This window comes from Branchiostoma belcheri, unplaced genomic scaffold, assembly GCF_001625305.1.
Source record: "Branchiostoma belcheri isolate BF01 breed outbred unplaced genomic scaffold, Haploidv18h27 scaffold2, whole genome shotgun sequence".
Classification (NCBI taxonomy): Eukaryota; Metazoa; Chordata; class Leptocardii; order Amphioxiformes; family Branchiostomatidae; genus Branchiostoma; species Branchiostoma belcheri.
Window position 1 is genome coordinate 3,154,851 of NW_017803490.1, and position 27,292 is coordinate 3,182,142.

The 27,292-nt window shown below is 40.0% G+C and overlaps 3 protein-coding genes across 11 annotated transcripts in view; 1 reads left to right on the plus strand and 2 right to left on the minus strand.

Moving 5' to 3' along the window:
* Positions 1 to 1,075: 1,075 nt before the first annotated feature.
* LOC109468659 (leucine-rich repeat-containing protein 71-like) lies at positions 1,076 to 13,077 on the minus strand. The gene is made up of 13 exons (XM_019766982.1): positions 12,983 to 13,077; positions 9,256 to 9,371; positions 8,701 to 8,831; positions 7,080 to 7,242; positions 6,656 to 6,731; positions 6,435 to 6,509; positions 6,130 to 6,198; positions 5,611 to 5,770; positions 5,112 to 5,195; positions 4,032 to 4,142; positions 3,698 to 3,737; positions 1,687 to 1,805; positions 1,076 to 1,289 (listed from the first exon to the last, which is right to left on the minus strand). The coding sequence occupies exons 1-13, from the start codon at positions 13,015 to 13,017 to the stop codon at positions 1,158 to 1,160; spliced, it is 1,311 nt and encodes a 436-aa protein (XP_019622541.1). The 5' UTR covers positions 13,018 to 13,077; the 3' UTR covers positions 1,076 to 1,157.
* Positions 13,078 to 14,769: 1,692 nt separating this feature from the next.
* On the plus strand, positions 14,770 to 15,788 carry LOC109468390 (complement C1q-like protein 3). The gene is made up of 2 exons (XM_019766640.1): positions 14,770 to 14,926; positions 15,193 to 15,788. Exons 1-2 carry the CDS (start codon positions 14,770 to 14,772, stop codon positions 15,759 to 15,761), a joined length of 726 nt encoding a protein of 241 aa, XP_019622199.1. The 3' UTR covers positions 15,762 to 15,788.
* A 3,499-nt stretch (positions 15,789 to 19,287) lies between these two features.
* LOC109468558 (unconventional myosin-Va-like) overlaps positions 19,288 to 27,292 on the minus strand; it is a 56,374-nt gene continuing 48,369 nt past the window's right edge. For all 9 annotated transcript variants that reach the window (XM_019766804.1, XM_019766803.1, XM_019766806.1 and 6 more), the window contains 7 exons: positions 26,931 to 27,082; positions 25,208 to 25,297; positions 24,619 to 24,769; positions 24,045 to 24,178; positions 23,446 to 23,603; positions 22,730 to 22,904; positions 19,288 to 22,120 (listed from right to left, as the gene is read on the minus strand). In XM_019766804.1, the coding sequence (XP_019622363.1) occupies positions 21,884 to 22,120; positions 22,730 to 22,904; positions 23,446 to 23,603; positions 24,045 to 24,178; positions 24,619 to 24,769; positions 25,208 to 25,297; positions 26,931 to 27,082 (1,097 nt within the window). In that variant the 3' untranslated portion in view covers positions 19,288 to 21,883. The remainder of the gene's footprint in view (positions 22,121 to 22,729; positions 22,905 to 23,445; positions 23,604 to 24,044; positions 24,179 to 24,618; positions 24,770 to 25,207; positions 25,298 to 26,930; positions 27,083 to 27,292) is intronic.

Genomic DNA, 27,292 nt, shown 5'->3' on the forward strand with positions numbered 1-27,292 from the left:
TAGTGCAGTACCGCCCTCTAGCGGCTAATATGAAAAATGCAGATAAAGGGTCTAACCAACAAAAATTCCACCTTACAACTTTATCCGGTACATCTTTCATTCTGTTGATAACCATTAAATATATTTAGAATATTTAACCTTACAAAACTGATTGACTTTTTGTAGAAAAAAGACCACACAAAAAAAAACAAACTGGACAACAGAAATAACCATTGAAAAACAAGCAACGAGTTTGGTGAGTTTTTATAACCAAGTGCAAAACATACTACATTTGGCAGCATATGTACAATGTAGGTACATATCCACCTTATTGATCATGAAATGTACTGTAACTTTCTGGTTCCTACACTGAATAATAACTGTTTCAAATACAAACATACAGGGCCATACAGCACTTAAATTATAATGCCCCTAAAGGAAAGCAAAACCGTTCATTCTTTAATGTATGCAGACAAAATAAAGTTACAAAGCAGCATCCAAGTGTTTCTACCGTATAAAAAGTACTATGCACGTTAGCAGCATATTTGTGTAATTCTACTCTTTGTAATGTGCTTTTACAGAGTGTCTTTTCCACAAATACAGATTTTTCTGTTGAGACATTTAAACAGCTTTACTTTTTCAAGTATTGCACACTCTATATTCAAAACATACAGTTTCCTTGAAAAATATGTTAGCAGAATTTTTTAACGTGTTCTGCAACTTTTCTTCACAAATTCAAACAACCCCACATCAATATATCATGTTGGTGCTCTTAAGGAGAGATAGAAAAATAGAGTGAATAGATACAAAAGGAACTGAGAATTTATTTCTCTAAAAGGTATTAAAAGTTAAAAGTTGTTCTTTTTCATATAAATACACACATAGTCATAGAGAGATATACAATGTGAAAGGTAAAATCACTTTACAAGACAAACAATACATGTCAGCTTTATGTACAAATGTAATAGATGCAGTATACTGGTGTAACAGGCCAAAATGTACCCCGGTACATTTTGGCCGGGTGTAACAGGCTGGAATGTACCTGGCCAAAATGTACCCTGGTATATTTTAGCCGGGTACATTCTGGCCTGTTACACCTGCATCGGTGTCAGTATGTATTATTTTAAAATCTCATTTAAGCCTTGTTCCACAGCCTTTCTTGCAGCCCAAACAGTATTCTACACCCCAGTAGTCTGTGAAATGGAGTCCTCATCAGGAGACTTGGCAGGAGGCTTGTACAGTGGATCTCTGGTCACCATCAACTCCTGAATCTTGGTATACAGCTCGTGGTCAGGTGGAAATCCATTTTTCTGAGGAAAGATGGTTTCATAAAACTTTATTTTCAATTAAGAACTGCCATTGAAATTATGATAGACACATCCTTGAATATGCAAATAAGACCTAATATGAGAGATTCTGCCAAAGTGCACAATAAGTTACAGATTTTTGCAGAGGCACAGTAGGGTACATCTTACTGACATGCTAATCTGCAAAGTCATGATGAATTACTGTGTCAGCAAAAGATAATCACAAGTTTGCATCCTCAGATTGCCTTTTCTAATTGTTTGTTGTCAGTGTAAACAACATAAACAAACAATGAGGGACATAGGTAAAATGGGCTGCCATCACAACTTAAGACCAGAGAAATCAGGACACGACATAAGCACTAAGCAATTCTCTAGGAAAAAAGAAAGAAAAAGGTCGAACCTGTAGAGACAGCCTCATGAGCCCCGTGCCACCCGATCGTGATCCCAGTGTGGTGAGAGTGATCTGGTACTGGATCCCCTTCAGTAGGGCCTTCAGTCCTGCCTCTCCTATCTTATTCCCTGCAGATTAGGACAAAAAAGGATCAGGACTCAAGACATTAAAGTTCTGTGACAGCCTCAAAGCCCTCCAGGGTGATACAAATAATTAAAACATGCCACCTTAAGATATATGCATTTTTTTAGTTAAACCTGATCGTAATGCATCCCTATGTTCAGAACATATGACTGTTCTCTTTGTTGTTAATCTTTTGGAGCCAAAAGACTATTTTTCAAGTTTGTTCCAGTCAACTTCGTCTGTGAGTATATCATTTTTGGCAATGACTCACAGAGTTGAATAGAACCTACTGAGTGTTCTTCTTAGTGATGAATTAGTCAGTACGTACTTGAGACATTAAGGTTGATGAGAACTCTGTTCCCAGGGATGAACAGTTCTCCATTCAAACTCTCTGCTTCCTCCAACAGAGGGTTGATGATCTCTTGGACCTCAGGAGTCTGGATGGAGAAATACAGCTGTCATTATCAGCAATCTTCATCATATCTTGTCACTGCAACTACATGTAGTTCAGGCTTTCTGTTTCATGTAGGTGATTGGTGAAATACAAAATCATTATATGATATAATCCAACTTAAGAACTAGAATATTCTGTGAATTCTACACAATTACACCTTCCATGTATTTCAACACCCCTTGCATACAGGAAAATCACTTGATGTCTGTAACTTTTGCAACAATGCCTGTAGCCTAGCAACAATGTCTGTAGCTTAGCAACAATGTCTGTAGCTTAGCAACAATGTCTGTAGCTTAGCAACTACGTCTGTAGCTTAGCGACAATGTCTGTAGCTTAGCAACAACAGAGTTGTCCTGGGCCCACCTCAGGTTCAGTAGTGATGGTCCCCGCTGCCGGGCCCTTCTTTCCTCCAGACTGACGACCTTTGCCCTTGGTTGTCTTGGCAACACTTTCTGTGGGGAAAACCAATCAGAGGGCTGGTATCTATCTGGAAATGGTTTATGACCAATCAAAAGTGTTGTCTCAAATGCATTTAGGTGACAAAGTGTAAAGAGAAAGATACAATTAGCCCTATAAAATCATCATACAACAAGGATGAACTGAACTAAACTAAACTGAAATCCTCCATTGATAGTTTTTTTTTCCAAATAATCTTTATTGTAATTTCAAAGAATAAAGACAAAGGACATGTCCTCCATTGATAGTTAGGGGGTACAACCTTTCACTGCAGAAAATTGGATTAGAATTGAACCTAGGCTACAAAAAACACCCTCACAAAACCATGTCAAATCAACTGATTGGATTGGATTATATCAAATTTCACACTTCTTTAGACTATTGCTAAATTGATCAACTGATTTTAATGTCTGACAACTTGACCACAAGAAGAGATTGGTTGATGTTAGTTAGCAAGTGATAGCCCGGAATCCATCCGTGAACGCTGTGTCTCTGCTCCGTTCTGCCTGAACAGAGCGGAGACACAGCATTCACGGATGGATTCCAGGCTAAGCAAGTGTTAACAAGTAAATGACAAAAAGAGGAAGTCAGGATAGGACAACCAACACCAAGAGTCAGGAATTTAACCTTTTGAGGCACCACGTGCATCTATGGTCGTGCAGGTATCCGTAGGATGAACAGAGTGGGGGATTTGGAGAGAAGGATAGAAGGATGATAAAAAGAAGGACATCAGTTAAAGTACTTACATAAACATGCATTAGCAATCCATGATTGCACAGGACATAATTGTATGATGACACAGTTTTTGGTAAAAGCACCATGCGCAAAGACCAAACAGGCTGAAAACATTTAGCCTAACATAACCCTTTGATAATACACTTCATTCCTTATAAATAAATACTATCACTTATTATTATCACTAACTTTTTACAGACTATCTTTAATGTCCACAATTTTACAAAAAAATTCCACAGTGTCAAATCTTACCTTTTTTCTTGTCATCTTTCCCTTTGCCCTTATCATCCTTCTGTAGAATGGAATTTTAAAAAAAACTTTAGCTTAAAGGTAAGGCAGCCTTTTGACATCAAGCAACAGGTTATAAAATTCATCTCAAAATCAAAAATTGTGAACTATTTTGTAGTACTGCCATGATTTATTGAAAACATTCTATTGTTTATTCTCCTTTAAAGCTATCAAAACAATTAACAGACAATCTAATCATGTGTAACAGGCCAAAGTATATCCCCTTGCCAGAGTACACCTGGCGGGTCTATTTTGGCTGGGGGTATGTTCTGGCCTGCTACACTGGTGAACAGCTGACCTTTTTCGCCTTGGAGGAGGAGCGTCCAGACTTGGCCACGGACTTGTCCAGCTGTGACCGGCTGCTCTGACTCATCGGACGGTCTCGGGACTCTGATCGCTTCGGGATGGGCTGGAGGTACGCAAAAAAGTGGTTATCAACTTGATAATTCAACATCTAAGGGATGGACTAATAAGGATCTGAAGCTAACTTTACCATGCATATCTGGTACAATGGTAATCACTGCATAACTGGGATAACATTATTAAGCTCACAGATAGCTACAGTACATGTTTTTTGTCTGGAAACAGTTTTCTATGGTAAGGAAAAAAAGCTTGCATGTAGATACTGTTGTGCCTGTCCTCGGTGCTGAACCTATGGTGTTGTTATTCTCTCACTGTAGTGTTTGCATTTAAACTGGTTTTCCATTGACAGGTCAGGAAATATCATGATTGCCATTCTATTCAATGTACATTGTACTGAAATATACAGTACATGTAGTTTTGAAAGAGTTGTAAAGTTTATTATTTAATACAAGCTAAGCTAAGTTTTCCGAAATCTGTCATGATCATACGTAAAGTTTCAAGAGGATGTCAATCATTTGTGTGGCCTAAATTCAACTCTGCCTTAAATGAGTCATTTGAAATATAATAATCGAAAGAAGTAATAAAAATAAAGAAATTTGGAACCAGCCATACCGATATCCTGATGTCAGGTGTTCCCTTTTCGGAGATGAGCTTCCTTCTTTCCACAACCTCTTCATGAGTCAGCGCAAATCTGGACAGCACCTGGGACAAACAGTTACAAACAACCTCATTGGTCAGGAATGTGCTGGTAAAATGATATAAAAAGTGTGATTGGCCAGAAGACAAATACAACCTCATTGGTCAGGAATGTGCTGGTAAAATGTTATAAAAAGTGTGATTGGCCAGAAGACAGTCACAACCAAGTTGATTGGTCATTACTAGAATCATTCATCAAATTTCACAAACAAGGTAATAAGGAATTTTATTGGTAAGGAAAATTGATGATGACTTATGATGACTAAAAAAATATGGTGGGTGACATAAACTGCAATCTAAAGTCGTATGTAGAGCTTACCTCCCCTAACTGTTTGGCCCCTTCATCCCCAATTGCATTGTTGGCAACTGACAGAATCAGCAATGTTCTGTTCATCCTCAAACCCTGCAAGAAAGAAAGATGCATTACTGTTAAAGACTCTAAAACATCTGAAATGTGGAAAAAAACTTTTGTTCAAATCGTTGAAGAGAGCTCAGGGAATTTCACTGGTACTGTGAGACTTTAATTCGAATATCCCCAGGGCACACCACTAGTCTCCAAACAAATAAGGTGACCTGAACCAGACGTCTGTTACCATGGTAACATGGTTACATCATGTTGCAACTTTATAGCAGGAGGGATTTAAACTCCTGTCACCATATATATATGAATGTGTTTGACTTTCAGAATTAACAAAGCAGATCATAAGCGAAGGTAAACATTATGCATTTGCTTTGCAAATGTTTCCTTAAGTTTCTTGTTTAATTTTTTTAAATAAGAATTTACAACAATGAAGAACAAGAAGAGTTCTGCAACTCACATTAGAGAGGTGGCAGGCGCCCACATCTGTGATGAGGTTACTGTTGAGGTTCAGCACACACAGACTCTGGTTCCGTGTCTTAACCGTGGACAGGGCCTTCCCGATCAGCAACGCACCCTTGTCAGATATCTTACAACTCCTCAAGGACATACTCACTATCCTGGAGAAACAACAAGATGTTGTAATATCATATCATTTCATAGTCAACCTGCTGTACAGAAAGAGTATCATTATATAATAAAATACATGTATCAAGTCAAATAAGTTATAACACACAAGTCTTATAAGTTAAAATCAAAATGATAGAAGTGCATGTAGCTCTGAGAATCATACACTTTTGAATAACATACTTACTAGTACTATTAGATCATGGTGAAACTATACTGTACATGGAGCTAGAATATTGGAAAAATATATTTCCAAATTTACAAGCACCAGAATATCTTACAACATACAAGAATGAGGAGTGTTTTTGGCGACACCTCAGGAGTGGAGCCAACAGTACCTTATCATACTTACATGCTGTCCTCCCCGATAAGTTGATGGAAGCCTTCTCCAGGCACAGGGTTCCCATCCAGCTTTACAGTTCTGGGGTCACAACACAGGTACAGAAGAAATCATTAAAAAACTACAGATTATATAATTTTTGTGATCTCAAAAGAACAACAAGATGTGGTAATTGGTAATTTTTGTTGTACTAAAGCAGATTTAGATGTGGAGGAATTTTTCAAGACATTCCTTATATAACATTATGGTAAAAACTATTTTTATCATGACCTGTGCTTATAATATTCTATTTTTAGACAACATCCCATAATACTCACCTGAGGTTGAGACACTGTGATGCAACTGCTGAGAACTGGGCCAGAGTGTTGTCTGTTAGACCAACATTCCACAAACTGAAAGAAAGGAAACAAACTTTAATTAATTTATCAATCACTTTAAACACATTACAAAAGAAAGGCAAAGTTGTAAAGGTACACTTGTTTTGTGCCTCGCCTAACTCTATTGTAAATATAACATAAATGTAAAACGTTTTTTTTACTCGATAGTGTGCAACTTGTCGGCTGCAGGAAGACACAGTCTGAACACATCCATGTACCGCTGGTCAACTTTCCACCCTGGAGTAAAGATAGCAGATTATTGGTCAAGGAAAATTTCTACAGCTCAGAAATTCTGTTTCTTTTAGTCTCGAGCGCACTAAAATAGGCACTTAAAAATTTTCAATTGGTTACAGGTTTAGGCAGCAAGGAGAAGGTGAACTTTTCAAAGTATAATACAAATATTAAAGTCATTTATCAATGATATTAACTTTTTCTGATAAGCATACAGGACTGACTGAAGGAATTATCAAACTTCGTAGCAAAATTGTTTAAATTTCTGGCAGGTTTTGAAATTGGAGGAATATTATTCTAGCTTTGCAATGAAGTTGTGAATTTCTAGGAAGAGTATCGGAGTGTAATTGTCACCTCTGATGTAGATTTCAGTCATGCTCTTCTTGTCCTCAGGTTTCTCCAGTTCCACTTGTACTTTAGGTCGGAAGAAGTCAAACTTGTTGCTGGTTGTGTAGGTGGTGGGCAGCGGCTCCTCCGGCTCACCTGGGGTGGGCGTGGTCGGCTCCTCGACCTTCTCCTGAAAACAGAACACCTCAAGGTCACAGATGATCCACTTATGTTTACTGTCATTTCATTGGTTAAGCTGCATAGCATAATGTTTAATTATACAATGAAAGTGAAAGTTACAATGAAAGTGAAGATAAAATATATTTTGGTACTAAGATCTTTAGAAGATTTACTACCAAATCATCTTTTTTTTCCTAGAAAAGGAACTTGTGTGCCTATAAAGTGAGCGCTATGTTAACAAAGTAAGCCGCTGCCCTATACACTATTTCCATCTAAATCTAATGTAAAAGTTCTCCAAGTTAGCCTAAAACCCTGGTAAGGGACAAGCTAACTGACGCAAAACTAAAACTACTACCTGCAGCTACACTAGCAACTCCGACACTAGCGCCCCCTACTGTGGGACCAGGCAACTGCAGAACTTACCACACGAGAGCTATGGGAACTTTTACAGGGGGTCTCTTTCCGTGACAGGGGGGTGGCACACTTGTACGCAGGGGGAACACCACAAGGAGACGTTAGTAAATTATTATCACAAAAACTCACAACAAAACTCCTTCACAAAGTCAGTGTGTGAGTCTAGGAAACTGCAGCAATGATATTAGTTTTGTTATGTTCAGAGTAAGGAGGCTTTTGTCAATGTACAGAATTAGATTACCATGTTGTAGAGTATTAACTGCTACTTGGTACTCAATAAGGACAAGCCAGTAACAAGTTCTTTCATAAGCAATTAGATTATCCATAATCATATCAAAATCTAAGCCAGTCTGTAACATGAACCTTTCATTCAAAATACTCTCTAGACTACAGTTCAGCCATTGTTACATTGTGCTTCGTGGAAAAGGATGTGTAAAACTTGTCCGCATAGACCAGATATTATTTGGTCCCGAGTGGTCTTCTTGGGCAGTTTTATCGCGAGACCCGTGATGCATAGTGCATACAGTATACCACTTCGACAGGTTTCATATAAGGTCATATTTGCATAAAACTATACAAGGTTAACATCCTGTCTGTAGTTTCCAAATGGTATGTTGGAAAAGATGCAACGTTGACTAAAATCCAAAGAAAACCATGAAAAATGGGGGGTTTGCACAGGCACAGTGCATTCTACCAATGTGCTATAATTGTGGTATAACTATCGCTTTATTTGCAAATATAAACATTTCTATTCAACAAGGAAACGTGCTACAAATGTCAGCAAAACGAGTCAACTCCCCTGCAAATGGTTTGCTCCGGGCCATGCTTTATTGTGCAACAAAGCACACTTGTGAGAATAAAACACACCTGGCAATACTTGTATCATGCTAACTGTGACATTATGGCGTCATAATCAATAAGGAATGTGGGCTTCTGATTGGTCAATGCCACCTGGCTATATGATAATTGTGGTATAACTATCACTTTATTTGCCTCAGGAACATTCAAATCAGTCGATGAAGAAGAGTCAGCAGACATGATCTGTATTCTGTACCTTAGGATCAGGGGGAGGGGGAGGTTCAGGTCGGTGGGGTCTGGGTGCCACCTGGGGGATCTCTGTCAGTCCTGCACGGGTACACAGCTCCAGGTAGTCTGCCTCAAAATCACCGATACAGTTATACGGCTCTGAAACAACACATTAAGATATTTCATATACATAACTAAATGTATATGGTAGCACAACAACTCAAAATGGAACTGTTTTGCTGATTCAATAACTGAGACATTGCATACATTTGTTGATTAAGTCTACAACGTTTTATTACTTTCATCAACATGTTTATAATAATATAATATTGATAACTTCTTTTAGGGAATATTTCAAAATTCCAATTACTGCATATATATATAACTCCAGATGGCAGTTTTCTTACTTTCGTTAACTGTTATGGAACGCTCTCCCAACTACCTAACCCCATTACCAATAGAAATTGTACTTCAGTGTGTCAAATGTTATTAAGATTGTTTTAAAAAACCTGACCATAATTTGATTTTGATGTATTCTTAACATTCACACCCTTATGTGTTAAATCCATTGTGTATTTTGTACCAGGAGTTTTGTTGTCCAGATCTGTGGTGTCCTGTGACGTAGCGGAGGTGGTCCCGCCCCGGTCTCCCTTCATCACACGCTCCAGCTTCTTCCCCATCTTCACTTTCCGGGCGATACTGAACAAAATACAGCAAAATGTATTATTATTGTTTTACATACAAATAGACTATTTCCACCAACTCTGCTGACATATTTGCCAGCAAATGCAGGGTTTGTCCCTTTCCATGGTTTTTAAAGCAATCTTTGGAATACACTTTAAACTGTCACCTGACAGAGAGGGCCAAATTAGGCAGCAGGCTTGTGGGCTAAAGTGCATGATAAGTGTTCATTGCATAGCAGTAGTAGTTAATGTTATGGGGCACCTCTTTCATATACTATAGATTGTCAAAGCTTGTGGACACACAGACACACACACACTAACAAAGTTTACAAACTTTTGAAACAATGTCTTATAACCTTAGAAGTGAGGCAAGAGTCCGGAGTCCTCAATAACTAGAAACCGGTTGCACACACTAACAAACCGGTTGCACACCCTTACCCCCCATCCCCTCCACCCGGTACCCCGTCCAAAATAACGGTACAATAACTTGAAACATGACCTACTTCTGATCAACTAAGTAGACATCATCACTCACTAATCTAATTATAACCTACCCGACTTTAGAAGGAAGTACTCGTCTCTGTTTGCCAGGAATTAGGGTTAAATTTGCTTAAAATGGACGACTTCACACAACAACAAAAGAAACGTGAAAACTTTGTTTACATTAGACCGCTGCACACACTGACCTGACAGGTCAACGTACTATTGCACAACAAAGTAGTTCCAACAAAACATCAAACCAACTTTAAAACTATGCAAACAGGAAAATAACACATGAGAAGCAATTTTCATAATAAGATATGGAATATTAGAATGAAAAACAAACGATCACTGTTTGTAAAATGAAATAATAGGTACTTGGAGACAGTTTGGTGTGTATTAATGCGCAAATGTTGTCATTAGCAACGGCGCTTGCGTAGAAAGTACTTGTAACAGGTGGAATGGAGCCTCGTTCTGGTACAAAACTTTCTATCCTGCAAAAAGTTGTTGCTCGCAAGTCAAACCTTATTTTTCCCGATGGAATTTTTGGACACCTAGCAGCTTTCTTGAAACCTACAAACTGCAAGCGTTTCAATCACATTCATAAAGGCTCTACCTTGTGTTTTTTCGGTAAAAAAACCCCGCAAAGTTAGAATCCCTAACTAGAATCAATTGCATCTTTCAAAGTTTAAAAACCGTCCATTTTGAAGGCAAAACGCAGCTAAAATGACACTCTTTTGCATTATGTTATCAAATCAAATCAAATATTACCACCTCGACATGGTTACTATGTGAATAAGATCAACAACTTTAACTAAACAACATGTCATGTAGAGTCACATACCAGTCAACATTTGCTGTATCCAAACGCTCAGTAAAGTCTGCATACTGTTCCAGTCGACTTACGGGCCTCGGCGACTCACTCAAAAAGTAATTAAACCAAACAACCAATCAACAGTCGTCTGACAAGCATTGTGCAGATCAGTCTATATTTAGTTCATATACTTCAACCATGTTTAAATAAGTCTATTAGACCCTTAGGTTAAAATGTCAAGGAGTTTTCGCTGTTTGTCGAATCTTTCAAGGCAGTCTTTGTAGCTAGGGAGGAATTAGTGGACTGTTTTAGAACGAATCCAAAACTGTAGAAAATCTACAGTGACATGTAAGACGTTTTGCGATCATTTGAAAGATAAAATGGTCAACATATACTCATGGTAACATACATTTGTAAACAAAAACTCATGAAATAAAACTATTTACTCGTTACCATGGACACGTATTCAATAGCTTCAATAAGTCTTTTTTTTTACCCCTTTTGAAATTTAATGGATGCTAATATGGCTAAAGTATGAAATAGACAGACTAAAAACGCCTGGGTCAGACACAACCCCTAGATATGCACAATTATCTATGAAACAAACCCTACAATTGTTTGTCGCCGAAAAGATCGTAAATATACCAAGTTGTTGGACTTCAAAATGCCTGAACGAGAAAAAGTATAACGGGACAACAAAACAATTATTAAAAACTTATTTTAAAAAAATGACCAAAAAATAACGTCCAAGCCTACCTCCGAAACCTCGACTTTCCTTTCAGTTCTGTTCCTAGTCGATCGGCCATCTTGCTACAGTATCTCCACTGTATCAGCACGCGTACAAATTCACTCGAACAAGCTAGATCTAGGGTTTCAACCCTACCGAACGGTTGGCACACAACTAATGATCTGTACCACAGCTATACAATCACTCCGCACTTATTACTTGTCAAGTTCCAACTGGTGACTAGCTCAGAAAAAGGAGAACTTTTCAACCACTTTTTAACCTAGTCCACAGACTGCCTCCTTCTGTAGCATTCAACTGCGTAATAATGACCAAGTCTTGAGCCAGGTCGTAACTATATACCCGTCACTGGGAAACATTGATAGAACATTCATAACGTGGTTTTATGCGGGGCAAACAAAGGTCTTTTGAGAATAATGTTTGCCAGCAAAACTGTACGACGTTAGGGCAACAATAGGACTCTCTAACGGGGTTGGAGAAATAACCTGAGGCTGAGTGTTTGACAAGGTGTGAAAGTACCCGTGACATGGAAGCAGAACAAATATTGTCTCTTTAACAGGTGCTCTTGTGTTTATTCGTTTCAAGTCCGACAGTCTAATTGCTAGACGATAAGTCAGATTAGTGTGAAGTGTTTGGTTAAGCTGAGGAAAGACAGATCCTTCAGCGGAAATCCTCGTCCTTAACGAACTGAATTGGAAGCCAAGTCTTAAACGTACACAGAGGCAAACATGTAATGCTGGTACACGTTGTAAAGTCACATATTGTACAATGCATTGCATATGAGGTAGTTTTTGGTCAAAATCTGCTTGTACACTGTACTGATAGCCCCCTACTCTTTATTGTACAATGTATATGAATATATGGACCGGTTGTGCACGAGAAAGCTTAGTTATCACAAAAAATACTGATTGGGATAAAGATGTCAATGTATATCAGTCAACAAAAAAAGTATAAACAAACAAAAAAAACGCAGCGCCCATATATGTACAACATACTAGTATACATAAGGCAGCTGAATCTTGTACGATATAAGCACTAATCTTCAAAGAATCCAGTCATCAGTTTGCGATCGTATAGCGATCGTGTAACGAAATCATGTAACCCCAGTGCCAAAAAAGAAAGAAGCTCACCAAACAATTTTTGCCGCCGTCCTGAATCGGTTTCGTCTAAAATCTGCAGGTTTCCCATTTGCTGGAGGACAGGGCTCTGGACACTCCAATATTCTGTCCATGCTGTGTGGCTTTCTCGTGGCGAACTAAACTAAAGTAATTGTCTGTGCGGTCTCCTAAGGTGGCATCAAACTGAACTTCCCGCAACCCCTTGTAGTTGTCTGACGTCGTATTATATATATTGTTAGAGAACAATAAGGTAGAGCATATATGAGAGTCTTTCATTGTTTCCTGTACACAACTTTTTCACAATAAATTTGATAATGAAAAACCATTAACCTGACTAGAAATGGATGAAATAAAGAGTTGAACAGAATGCTTGCTCCATTAAAACCTTTTAACTACGAAGAGAGATGCCGAACAACGCTATAGCTTCTATACCTTCAAAGCATTGTAAACAAAAGTTACTCCATGCTTACCTGCGGAATTTCTCCGCTCCACGTTTTTGATCCATGCTTAATCCAAAGGTTTTAAAAACCGACTCTGTAGAGTGCAGTGTTTTAAAGGTTTCTTGCAATGTTAGCTTCGAAAATGACAGAACGGGTAAACTGCTGTCACTGAATTGGGTAGTTTCTCCCCTTCTAAAAGAGAGTTTACTTTCAATGTAATCCCGTCTACTTACGCGTGAAGAACACACTCAAGTAATTCTATCCCAGTCCTTGTAAACGCAGCAAGGGATAAATTTCCGCTCAGGCGTAAATTTTGCCCTAACTTGGCCTGAGGGGACGACCCCCTACCGCGGGTATGGTTCAGTGGTTAACGACCCTGACGCTGGCCCGGAAGGTCTAGCCTCTACCAGGCTTCGGGAGGCGGCAAAATGTGCTCTAGCGGACCAACTCCCCTGGCATGTTATCTCTCTATTTGGCCAATTTCTACTCTTTCCAGTAGCCTCCCGAAGCCTGGTAGAGGCTACAGAAGGTCGGGAGTTCGACTATTGCCTAACTTACATGTTTGTGGAAAGGTCCTTAGCGCAAGAAGTTGCAAGTTAAACGTATTGTCGAAAACATATCTGGAATTTTCCTGGTATATTTGACCTATATATACTGTAAATACATGTACTGTACCTCTGTTGATCTTGTATTAATTGGTATATACTAACTACTAGTTTACTGAAACTGGAATGATACACCTGAATGAAACTGGAGTGTTTTACCACAACAAATCGAACGTGAGCCTATACACATCGGTGAATGCACGAAGCAGTCAAATTTGTTCGTGTTTGTTGATCATTTGACGCTTGACTACGCCTACACTTGGCGCAGACACATCAGTGAGCTTTTGTACGTGCGTTGGCAACCTCCTACCACGCTGCCCATGTTCAAAGTTGTGACACACCAGCGCACAAATGTACACACGTACATGTAAAATAGACCCAATTTGATTCGCATATTTTAATCAAGAAGTGTAGCTTTGTAACCTGCAGTTCACAAGGAAGATGCTAGATGGCCCAAGTTCTTATCACCAACGAAAATTCATTCCTTCTTCACCACAAACCAAAATCCCCTCATAAGTACTTGAAAAAGTGCAGAACCAAGCAGCATCTAAATGGTTCAAGCATTGATTGTTCGCACTTACGTGGCTGTAAGCTGAGTATTGTCCGCCATATTGGATGTTTAAACCTGGAAGTTTGCCAGGTAAATTCGACTTCTTCCAGCGTGGCTGTTGTTACGTCACACAGTGAAGGCACAAACCCTTACAAAAATCCTTAGATCCCGATTTTTCAGATTAAACAACTTTTAGGCCACCCACTAAGACCGCGCCAACTCTGGAGTAAACGTTTCAACACATTCAGAGTATTTATCAACGTTGGAAAGGCATCAGACGCGAATGTACAAAGCCATTTCGTCTGGGTGTCGTCGATTTATCGCGATCAAAATAAGTTGCCACAGGGCGTCCGTTGTCGGGAGGAAACTTTTCAACACCTTCAGAATATTTATCAACATTGGAAAGCCATCAGACGCGAAGGTGCAATGCCGTTTCGTTAATTGATGTCTGGGTGAAGTCGGTTTATTAAAAAAAGTTGCCACACGGTGCCGGTTGCCCGAAAAACACCTTTTTACTTCAGGTCCATTTATACTAACGCAGAAGAAAGGGAATGTCACGTTAGCGTTGGGGCACAGTTCTGAGGGCCGGAGGAAAGAGGCAGACGATTTTGCATAGGTACACGTCCACCCGTGCTGGTTATCTGAAATATCTCGGCTCCAAAATGGTCGTTAAAGAGATGGTGTGTCTTCTCATGGTGTCTCTCGTGACGTCAGAGGTTCCCGAGGACTCGTGTTCCCGCCAGTTGAACAACAGTCAGAACATCACCGTGTTGGCTCCGGCTGGCGCTAAGGGTGAACCGGGGGCAGCGGGCCCGCAAGGTAGCCTGCCTACTCACTATATGACGTGCTTTAGGTGTGCAAGCGCTTTGGCCAAGATGCTCGCAGACGCATATGTACCAATGTTCTTATGTGGGTTTAACTCAATATTTAAGTCGTGTTTAGGTCGTAGTAAGTCGTTTCCAAAGCCATTCTTTTTTAAGTCCTTGCAAGTCGAAGTTCACGGTACGTAGATCTAACTCGTCTAAAATGTTAGAATACGCCTTGTTCATGATTTTGGTCTAACGATATTTCATTTTTCCCTAAAGGGCTAAAAGGAGATCTTGGTGATGCCGGACCGAGGGGCGCTCCTGGCAAACTTGGGCCGGCCGGACCGAAAGGGGAGAGGGGGCACAGGGGTGAGCCGGGACCGGTCGGCGAGAGGGGGCCCTCCGGTGTCAGCCCGCCCGCTCCACCTGTCGTGGCGTTCTCAGTGGCGCGAACGACAGGCGTGCGTAAAACGTCGTCTGACACACTTGTCACTTACGACACCGTCATCACTAACGTGGGCGGGGGGTTCAACAAGGAAACGGGCAAGTTTGTGGCCGGTATCGGCGGGGTTTACTTCTTCACATTCACTGGCAAGACCGAGTATTTGGCTAAGGTTAGTTATAAGGCCCATCTGATGAAAAACGGACAAATCGTGGTGAGCCTGCACGAGAATAACGGAGATCTCATCCAGCACAACTCCGGCAGCAACAGCGCCGTCCTGCAGCTCAGTCCGGGGGACCAGGTGTGGGTCCGGCTGGGCGGAGACGGGCGCAGCTTCCCTGGGACAGGAGGGCATCCCGGCAATAGGTTCCTCACCTTCTCAGGATTCCTCATTCACGCCGACTGAGGGAAGCTAGAAGCTCTGTTCAGTTGTGTAAACTAGGCAGGCAAGCAAGCAAGCAAGCAACCAACTAAACAAACAAACAACCAAACAAACAACCAAACAAACAACCTAGCTGTCGATTGGTCAATCAGATTATTATTTGTATCTCCATGCCTGCAATACCATTCCTTTCCTTTGGACACTCGAGTTTAAAACGTTGCAATGCTGTTTCATTCCGCTGAGTGGCGCTAATTTTACACCGTGAAATCCCTGTCAACAAGGTGGACGAAGTCGACCTGAGTCGTTTCCTGACTGAGGTTCTTTTATAACCCCAAGACAGCCTAATTTGACAAAACTCTATTGCCCGCAGATTTTCGACTTTTGGGCAATGTGGAAAGGCGAAAGGCTCCTAAGGGGGTTGCGCGGTTTCGAAGCAGGAGATTCTTGTCTTGTTTTCGTTGCTAAGATACCTTTATCAATGCACATTGATGTGTCTGAATTTCTCTGAAATGGATGTTTTTATGTTATTTTAAAGCTTCTTATATCAAGATGATCCCAACAATTATTGGTTGAACACGAAGCACGTCATATTGTCGCACACCACTAATTTTGTCCATACAAAAGTATAAAACCAACTTCTGTCATTCAGTATGTCATACCGCTCAGTAAGCATGGATGAATGCGTTTGCTCGATTGTACTTCGGAGTGCTTCAAGTTCAATTTCAACATGATGAGAACACAGGAGTGACTTTTTCTCTCTCTAAGTCCATTGTTGTTGTTCAGCTTGCTGTGTCGCCTATGAGTTATGTGTGTGCTAGAAGTATTGTGTTCTAACTCAGACCTTGGGTTTTTGACGAACTCAACATCAATACAGAGAAAGTGAAGTAACTCTTGGTTTCACTATTGATTCTTGAAAAGCCAAATCATCTTAAGTCAATCGTGAACCTTTAAGTGTTGCGTATACAAAGTATTAATTTTATTTTTACATTGTAGATTTAAAAAAAATGAAACATTTTATTTTAGAGAGGATGCCCATCATCATATCAAGCTATAGTTCTCGTCAGCACTCATTGCACTGTACATGCCCAGTATACGTACAGGTCGGTATGAATTAAGGAAAAGGCCTGTAGAGGAAACGAATGAGACCGCAATATTTCACACAATAAGTCGTACCTAGCCTGTCCTAGTCTTCCTGCAATGTTTGGCTGAATATGGTATATATATCAAAAGTCCGCGCATATGGATCTTGAGGGAAAGCCGTGATAGTTAACGTTAAAGCAATGGAAGAGTTGGTGTCAGTTGTACTCACTTCTGAAACCCAGCCGACGCGCCTCCAGCCGAGTTTGGGACGTTAGACCGACCGCTCATATTCCTCACAGACTCCTGGAGCAGGGCACACTGGTTCTAATCCCCTCAGGCTGGATCAGTGTACACTGGTTCTAATCCCCTCAGTCTGGAGCAGGGTACACTGGTTCTAATCCCCTCAGTCTGGAGCAGGGTACACTGGTTCTAATCCCCTCAGTCTGGATCAGGATACACTGGTTCTAATCCCCTCAGTCTGGAGCAGGGTACACTGGTTCTAATCCCCTCAGTCTGGAGCAGGGTACACTGGTTCTAATCCCCTCAGTCTGGAGCAGGGTACTCTGGTTCTAATCCCCTCAGTCTGGAGCAGGGCACACTGGTTCTAATCCCCTCAGTCTGGAGCAGGATACACTGGTTCTAATCCCGTGGTGTCACCAGGTAGATTTGGAGGTACAGGCGACCGGTGAAGAGTTGTTGTCGCTACGCACACGACGCGACTGTTCACTATTTGAATACCCTGTAGGATAAAATCATTCATGTGCGGTGAACCGAAACATGGAAGCCAACAAGAAAGTGTGCTTAAAAAGTTCCAACGCGTTCAGATCCAACACGGCGATTGTTTACTACTTTTTTGTCACATAATTCCAAATTTGTAATTATTTTTTGTTAGTTAACGGTAATACTTGTGTTCTTTAGTTCGTGACAATTAAGGCTGCAGTTCAAATCAATCCCGCTAGACGTAACAAACTGTTTATGTAAACAAATCTATTATCTCTATGTTTAGTTCCGCTATTCCACGGCATTCAGTAGTGAAAGCTAAGACAGAATTCTGGAATTGTAAACAGATTCTTCCCTACAAGTCTACATAGTCGTTTAATCTTTTCAGTCACAGGATATTAAAGGAGGCGGTGAGGTGACTGGAAAACACATCATGAGAGTACACAAAAAAGGCCACAGCCGACGCATCTGTTTGAACATTACACAGCTGTGGTTGTTTTCTGTTACCCATGGCCCAGTATTCTCAATGTAACACAGTGTATTGTAAACTTAGGGTTCCTCGGCAGCCTTCAAAGCGGTCACCAGAATAAATAGTCCGTTGCTAGGCTTGACTTCGATTCCGTTGAAAATTTTGAGCGGAACAATGTGCCTTGAATACGGGACTAGAAAGGAGATTTAGCATTTAGTTAGAACTACGTATGCTTGCACAGGGGAAGAGAAAAATGTTACTTCTAAAAGACCACCTGTTAGAGCTCTGTGATGTACCGTTGATAGATGTTTAACAACAGGGGATAGTGTGAAAAGGTCACATTCTGGTAGTGGAATTAGTAGAAGGCAAGAAATAAATGTGTACTAGTTTCTTGGATTCTTCCAGTAGACAGAAACATACGATTATCTACAGTTGTTTTCTACCTAAGTCACACACCTAGTCTTTTATAGCAGCCATGCTGCAAAAAAATCAGTAAAACTTACCAGTTTGGTTGCCCCCTCCGTAACACAGCAGTACATACCAGTGACCTAAAGACAGCCTCTTGAAAGATGTCGTTGTTCTTTTTGACACCGGATAGTAGTGAAGAGGGGACTCTGTTGCCGGGTTTTTATTTACTTGCACGCGCCACAACAGAAACAATGAAACCGCGACCCAGTTTAGAGTAGAAAAAACACACTTGTGAAACTATGGCTGACATCTAAAACGACATGCCCTATACCCGTTACTGTCCGGACTCTATAGGGTCGAATATTAAGACATCACGTGCAAACGCAGTTACTGAAAGCGCATTTCTATAGCAGGCCACCAGGGGGCAGTTTTGACATGTTTGGGTCGAGGAGGTACTTCGAGTAGCGCTTCAAGCTGCGATCTGCATATTCATTGATTTAAGTACAGGGCATGTCCGGCAATGTTTTCTGCACCTTTAGTTAACCTTTAGCCTCCTAAGGGTGTCGTTCTACACCTCAACAGTAATAGAGTGAAACCATTGACTTTCAAGATGGAAAGATGCCTACTACCACTACTACTACTACTACTACATGTACTGCTATCAGCATTATTACTATAATTACTACTACATGTACTACTAGCATTACTAATGATACGTAACTATTGTTTTGCAATTACAATACTACTACTACATGCACTACTAGCATTACTAATACACGTATCTTACTATCACTACTACATGTACTTCAATACAACTACTATCACAATAGTCGTAGAACCAAAGACTGAAATAGTTACAAAACACAAACTTCTGTACTTCTCCAATGTGTATTAATCTATCTCATGATTGACTGCATCACACATATTTGCCATGGTAACATATACAAATCAACAGCATCTACTGCAAGTTTTCATCACAAAAAACTCAAAGATCAACTCTCTACATTCATATTCATAAATATCAGGATATTATTCACCTGTTTCCCCGATAAATATAGGAATCAATCCACAAGAACAGCACCCGTTACCCAATATACACAAGAGGATTCCCGGCTCAAACATATACTGCATTGTATAAATAGCACAGTACGTAATTATGGATCACTTTGGTTATATAGTCACAGACTCAATGTGCTTATTTTTGGGGCAGAAAACAAGTTCTAGATGTTTCTATTAAATACTTTTTATATCTAACAATGTAGTGTCCTATTTTTTCAAGCTGGGCAATGAAATGGCATATTATATGGCTGCAACAAACCGTTATCTATTGTTGATATACACCATTCTGTAATGTATGGTGATAAACCGTCAGTTATGGTGCTGTGTTTTGATTGGATGATGACCATGGAGGTCAAGGTTCAAATATTTTGAATGGTGTTAGGAGCGGGAAATGCCACATTTCAATTAACATAAACCTCCCGGGTTTTGTACAAAAAAACATAGATAGCAAAATAATTTTCTTAGCACAATACAAACTGAAGACAAACCCAAACCATTTTGTATGTAAATCATACTTACGATCAATGCTACTGCCCACAGAAGGACTACTTGCATATTAAACCCATCCCACATTTGCAGCAATGTTTTTACATCAAGTAAAACCCACAAGAACACATTTATAAATCTGCAAGAGAGTGTCAGTTAGCATTAGCTATTGCATATTCACGACTACACTCTAAACAACTCTCCTGTTACAATGTGTAGTTTCAAAGCTGCATCATACTTAACTTTTGGTCATGAACGTTTTCAAGATTGCTTCAAGCTAAGTTAAAATGACTCTATTTTGGAGACTTTTTGAACTACAGTTTCTGATAGAGGGAAACTACTGCTAGCAACAGTTGCCAGCAAAATCACATTCAACAATAGTTACCCACGACACAAAAGGAGAATGTGTTTCAAGTAAGTTCCCGACAATACACAGTGACTTCTAATGTTGCCATCAACATTCTAACTTGTCATATCTTCTTCCTAATCAGTAGAATTCATTGCACAATATCAAATCTTTTTCCCCATCAGTAACAATACTTTTGTAATGTTAGAATTGCACAATCACACACTAGAGGAACATTTTCCTAAACCTCCTCTTGACAATCAGTCTTCTTGATTCATGCAGATAGAATATTCCATGTACATCAGCCACAAATTTACTACAATCTCTCTAAAACAATGAAAAATTCTTCCTCACCTTGCTATACAAAGCATAGACTATCCTTGTCTATATATCTTGATTTAATATCCATACATAATGAATATATTAGATAACATGTCCTGTATTTTTTTTGCTCAGAAATCTGTCTTTTCTCATATTAATTTGAAATAAGATTTTGAAGTACTTCTACTCTGTGGCAAGCAAAGGTGTTTCACCGATCTGTTGTAACATATCATAAAAAGCACATGGTAAATTTAATTAGGTTTACAGTACACGGACCACTAAAGGTAACACTATTAAAGTGTGTAATTTAAAGTAGCAAAATGAACCATGTTACTACAATGTGATGAAATGTACCATGATTATGATCTATTAGGTCCAAATTGTTTAGACCTCGGCTAAAAACATATACCTTGTATAGCATATCAAATAACAATAGTTATTGTCCTATATACAAAACTTACGTTGTGTATATAGGACACAACTTTACCATGACATAGAATTTGTAAGCAAAATCAGGAACTTTGAAATGGCAAGAAGACGTACATTTTTGCAGATGATACCATGTGCTCAGCCATATCTACACACATTATTCTGACATCACTGAAATACAAACAGTGAGTGCTATAAAATGCTACATAAATGACAAACTATGTTTGACCATAACCTTAGCTTTCCTACCATAGAATCATTCTTGCTGTGCAAGTAAGTGGCAAGAGCCAATACTCATTTGCATTATCTAATTGGACCTATCCTAAAATGGCTTTTTTCCCCAAAGATTGTATTTCCAGCTCCATTTTCACCTGTACATGCCTTTCCATCTCTAATTACTGTGCAAATGTCCCTCTACACACAAATATCACATACTCTTAGTCACAAAAAGGTGATGGTACAAGCTACATGTAAACTGAAGCCTGATTGGATAGCTCAGATCATCCATACCCTATCACACCACCTGAAACATTGTACCAACCAACCAATCACAATGATCGATCTGTAACAATATCTTCTACTGTGTCCTGAGTGCTCATTGGTTAAATGGTGCAAGTTGGAGACCACTCTGGTACAGAATGTTTCATCTACGTACATTGTATCTACTTTCAATTGTATGTGCTGACTATCCGCTGTGGCCACCCCTTTGTAGAAAGTGGACGTGGCCACTGTTAAACTTACTCCAAGATAAATCTGGGAAGAACCATTCTAACGGAGGGGTGGTTTGCTTATGAGATGACGTGTAACACCGCTGCATGCAGGATTTCCTTATACTTTTCTTAAGAAGGTGACGTTAAGAGCTTCTGGGAGCTGGATGGAGTCGAGCTGGAGTGATGAGGGGTTGAAAGGGAAAGTGACGGGGTAAGAAAACTTGGTGTCCAGGAGGAGGGTGCTCTGGGTGTCCTTGCGCTCCTTGAGCCGGGCCTGAATGATCCGTATGAAGGAGATGGACACTCGCTCTTCAAACTCGTTGACTGGAGTGTACAGGTTCAGGATTTTGATGATCTGAAACAGTGAAGTTGAACAGTTATAAATAAACAGTTGTCAGTTCTTTAGTCTTGCAGCTCAGAGAGTCAAGCTTGTCTTGGACCTGGCACCTCTGAGAAGAGATGCTGTTCTTGTCCTCACATCCTAATCATGTAACCTGTACCCAAGTGGCCTTTGACTTAAGTAGTAATGTCAAGTAGTAAACGTAAAGCAAGTCATTAAAAGTCATTCTTTCAATTGTTGTAAAAGTCGTCTGGTGATCATTGACCTTATACATGTGGAACAGAAGTAGAAGAAACAGAGAAAAAAACAGTATGTTTTCCTTCAAGGTAAACATAAACCTCCAGACCTGTTGGCTGCTGAGTTTCTTGTAGGTGTCACAGAATGCCTTAGCATCTTTCTCTGTCTTTTTGTTGACCTGTTAACCATCTTTTCCACTCATCTAACAACATTGTTCAGTCTGTACCTCAAGAACAGTTTTTACATATAGGATTTGATTTTTGTATATTTCGTTTGTCTTTAGGTTATGTTTCTGTAGTGTTGAATGTCTTTAGGTTATGTTTCTGTAGTGTTGAACTATGGACCAGAGAGTGCCTGAAACAAATAAAACAAATATAAAACCCAGACCTGTTGGCTGCTGAGTTTCTTGCAGGTGTCACAGATGGCCTTGGCGTCCTCCTCAGTCTTCTTGTTGACCTGCAGGAGCTGTGCGGCCTGGATGACCGGCTCCAGGGACTGGATGGCTCCGCTGTCCGACAGGTGGTGGTCACGGCACCACTCCTCCAGCTGGCTCACGTTGTATCTGGGGAAACGGACGGCGCGTTAAAACCACCCTTATCTCTACTCTAGTCCAAATACTAATACACTGTATACAACTGTTGGGATACTACAGGCAACCAGATTTCTCCACTCTTCTTCATTTTTTGTTCTTCCACCAAAAAAAATGTAAGTAGTGCATAAAAGTTCTGCCATTCTTGAGAAAGGCAAATTAAGTCGAAACCAGTTGAATTCAGTCCCAGCGCCATCATTGTCCCAAAGCTATGAATGGAGACTCAAAAGCATGTATGTATGCATGTTAGCTTCCTAACTAGTCCTTACCAGACTCACATGGAGGAATAAATAAAGGTTTAACAAGACAGCAGTACCCATATGAGTGGAGGTTAAAATAACATCTCTTATGCTTACGCAAACCTGTAAAATGGCTAAAATAGGGTGAAAGACCAAAGTAGCTGACTGGGCCATAACTTAAATTTCTGTACTGTAGGAGGGGTGGATCATGACTACCACAAATGTTTTGTCTCAATCTTGACAGGATGTCTCAAAGCCACTGATTGGTTCTCTACCTGATCTGCATGCCCTTTGACCAATGGCACATCTCCTTCCTGAGCAGCAGGTTGTTGAGGGTGCCGGCCCCGATGATGTAGAAGGTCTGGCGGAAGGTCTGTTTGACCAGCTCAGGGTCCATGCCGTGGGTCGTCATGATACTGTGGAACACCGACAGCTGCAACACAAAACAACAAAAACAGCTCAATCAACAGGCCTGATATTTGCTAGCAAATGCTTAATGTTTCTCTACCTTTTATACTGTGGTCCTAGGAGTTGGTGCTATCTGTTAGATGCTTTTGGGCACTACTAAGTTTTCATTCTATTCGAAGAAAATTATTTCTAACAATTTGTTAGAAATTCCAACTGTTCTAAGACAAATCAGTCAACGTTGGAAGACAAAACAGTCAACAAGCCTAATATTTCCTAGCAACGTATGCAGAGGTACTAGTGGGAAAATTTTTCATACTTTGGTATCTGATCTTTAACTTGAAGTTGAAGGTCATGTTAAGACCTTCAGAAATAAAAAAGATGGGTGCCGTCTGAAGGCTTCTCCAGCTTAACTTTTCAGTTGTAAGTTTTAATTGAACCTTTATTTTCACTGGATATCTGAACTGACCTGTTTGAGTATGGAGTTGAGAGTATACCTCCCGCCCATCTCGTCAGAGATACTCTGAGTGCGCTGCCTCATGCCTGAAGGTCGGGCTCCACCAGAAACCCCCGGAATAGCCTCGTGTTCCAACATCCCTGGCACTACAGGAACAAAACATACTCTTAAGTCTGTGATATGCATTATGATCCAATTCATGACACAAGCTTCAACTTTCACCCTGAGCAAAAGGGTAATGTTTACACTCTATGATGTTATCATGAAAGAAAAGGTATAACATGCACAATAAAAAAATGTGTTAATTTTCAATTCCATCTGCAAGAGATCATGATTTTTGCCTCCAAAATGTAATACATTGACAGAAGGTAGTCCCTCTCATAAATTAGATAGATCATAAATTCTATGATTGAATCATTATTTCAATCATTGACATTTACTAAAAAATTCATAATTTTAAGGTATTTTTTTTGCAAACAAATTACCACACAAGCAATGGTAAAAATCAATCTTTGCGTGTTAGCATTAAACAGACTCTGAGGTAAATATATGATTTAAACTTTTCCTTGTTAGAAGTCTGGCTTACCTATCATGGGCTGTAGTTTGCTCTCCATGATTTTAATCATCATCTGGTAGATGTGCACGGCCAGGTCACTCAGCACCTGTCTGTACTCCGTCAGGTCAAAGTTTCGCAGACAGTGTTCGTTCTGCTGTTTGTTGTTCTGGTTGGCAAAGGACTAGGGGGAAGGACAAGGCATGGTAGCATTCACTTGTACAGTTTCAAATAGTTTTAAACAGAGTAGTGTAACTTCTAGCTCTCCATAGCATATACATGTAAGGTAACACTGAGAATGTTCTCCATACCATATAAGGTAACACTGAGATTGTTCTCCACACCATATAAGGTAAGACTTCGAGTGTCACCTACACTCCTTACCATATAAGGTAAAACTGAGCATGTATACCCTCCGCTCCTTACCATATAAGGTAAAGCTAAGCACGTCTCCCCGCTACTCCATACCATAAGGTAAAACTGAGAATGTCTCCAATATGCTCCACACCATATAAGGTAAAGCTGAGCATGTCTCACCTTCGCTCCTTATCATATAAGGTAAAACTGAGAATGTTTCACCTTCGCTCCTTACCATATAAGGCAAATATTGAGCATGTCTCACCTCCTCTCCACTGTACTGCTTCAGGTTGTGCAGGAGTCTGCAGGTGTTGGCCAGCCAGAAAGACACCGTCTCAAAATCTTCATTCCGCTTCTGTTTCCAACAGAAAATACCACCCATTACCGATCACCATTAGAAAATATCCTCAATGTACATCCGGTAACATGGCAGTCAATAATTTCAAAGAATCATTCACTAACAGAAAGTAAATAGTTTGTTGTGAAACAGGTGGGCATGAAAAGTGTAGTGTCTTTTTGAATTGAGACACAACTGAAAGGCAAATATGGATCATACAAGAAGTCAAAACAAAAAATGTAGATGACAAAGGAACCTATAGAAAAGTATATCTTGTGTATACATTCCAAATATGAACTAAAAGTTTTGTGGTGTGCTTGCTAATCGTTAATGACTGTACTTTATTCTTAATAGAAGAAATGCCCAAGTATACAGTAGGAAAGCCATGATGTTTAAAACGCAATCATGATTTTAGAGTGGGATGTTAGTGTCTCTATTCTATGAAGCGAAGAGCAAGATTTCTTGGAACTATCACTTTGTAATACAAGGGAAGAACGTGCATTCATGACTAGAAAAATCACACTTAGTGGATTCACTCTATAATGACAATAAACCCGACTACTAAGTACATGAACAGGCACTTTCTTCCCTTGTCATTACAAAAGGATAGGTGTAGTTAGAAAAAGAGCAATGTTTTTGATATTGCCAAAAGAAGACACTTGAAGAATGGCAAAGAAGCCCTACTTGCAGATCCCACCACTGCCCACCGTAGCAAGCTTGCTATTGGGCGAAGCAGGAGAATTATCAGTTTGTACTTCAAATAGATCTCAATACGACAAAGCATTAAGCATCACATGATTCCAGAATGAGCTTTGATCAGACTCTAATGGGAGTAGGAATAGGAATTGCTCTGTAGTGATAGAGTTTGTCTATTCTATGTACATCTAATTTGACGTCTACATTCTAACCAGAGTTGTATATGGGACATGGGGTATGAAAGGAAATATTTCTACTTTAAGCCAACTCACTATGACTCAAGGTGGAAAAAGGAATACATTATGATTGTTAAACATGGATATGATAATGTTAGAATTTAAGGGTTTGATGTAAAAGAAAAGGGTCAGGTCTCTTAGACTAGTAGTAATATGTTACAGTTAACTACAGACCATATACAGTATAATGAATTACTCAAGTGTGGCCTGATGGACCAATCTCAACAACCAGCACTCATAGCCTGGTAGGCAATCTTTTTAGCTTTTTTTCTAACTTGTACTCTCCTTTTCAGCTGCTTCCTTGCCAAAAAGACTGGGTCTAACTGTCTGTAATTTGAATGTTTATTTAGAACATGTTCAGACGCCCTGATTGGCTAAAACTGAGTGGAGGTATCCAATCAGCACAGGCCCCATACAGCATGTAACGTCACTACCAGACAGATGTAATGGAATATTTGTAGACCCAGTATTGTTGACAGGTGAGTGACTTAAGCAGGACACTAATGCCCTTTTCCCCACTAGGATAAAATTGTCAGGATCGAGCCAAATAGATCTGGCTTCAATCTGGATCAAAGGCAATCTATTTGGCTCGATCCGGACAATTTTATCCTCGTGGGAAAAGGGCCTAAAGCTAAAAAGGCTGGTATCCAGGCTACAGCACTCTACCACCAGAGTTCAAACTGAATCACGTTTAATAAACAGTGCACGTGCGTCCTTACCTTCAGGACTCTCTTGATGCCGTTGATGGTTCCAGTGAGGAGAGACTTGACCTTGTTGTCGTCTCCGATGTAGTCAGCATGTCGGATGCACATGAACAGGATGTACGCTGGCAGGCCTGGCAGCATGTTTACAGCTGACTTGGGCTTCAGGTCTGCAGCGAGAAACAAAACAAGAGTTGGAAGAATCTACAGCAGTGACACCTGTGCTGCAGTACAATGTAAACCAGTCAGAATTGTCCTCAGGAAGGTGACAGACGGTCACTGAAACGTCGGCTGAATAAAAGACTTGGTTGTGTAAAAACAGTCACTTTACTCAAGAGTTGGAAGAGTACACACCCCTGTGAAGTATTTAGACTTGCTGT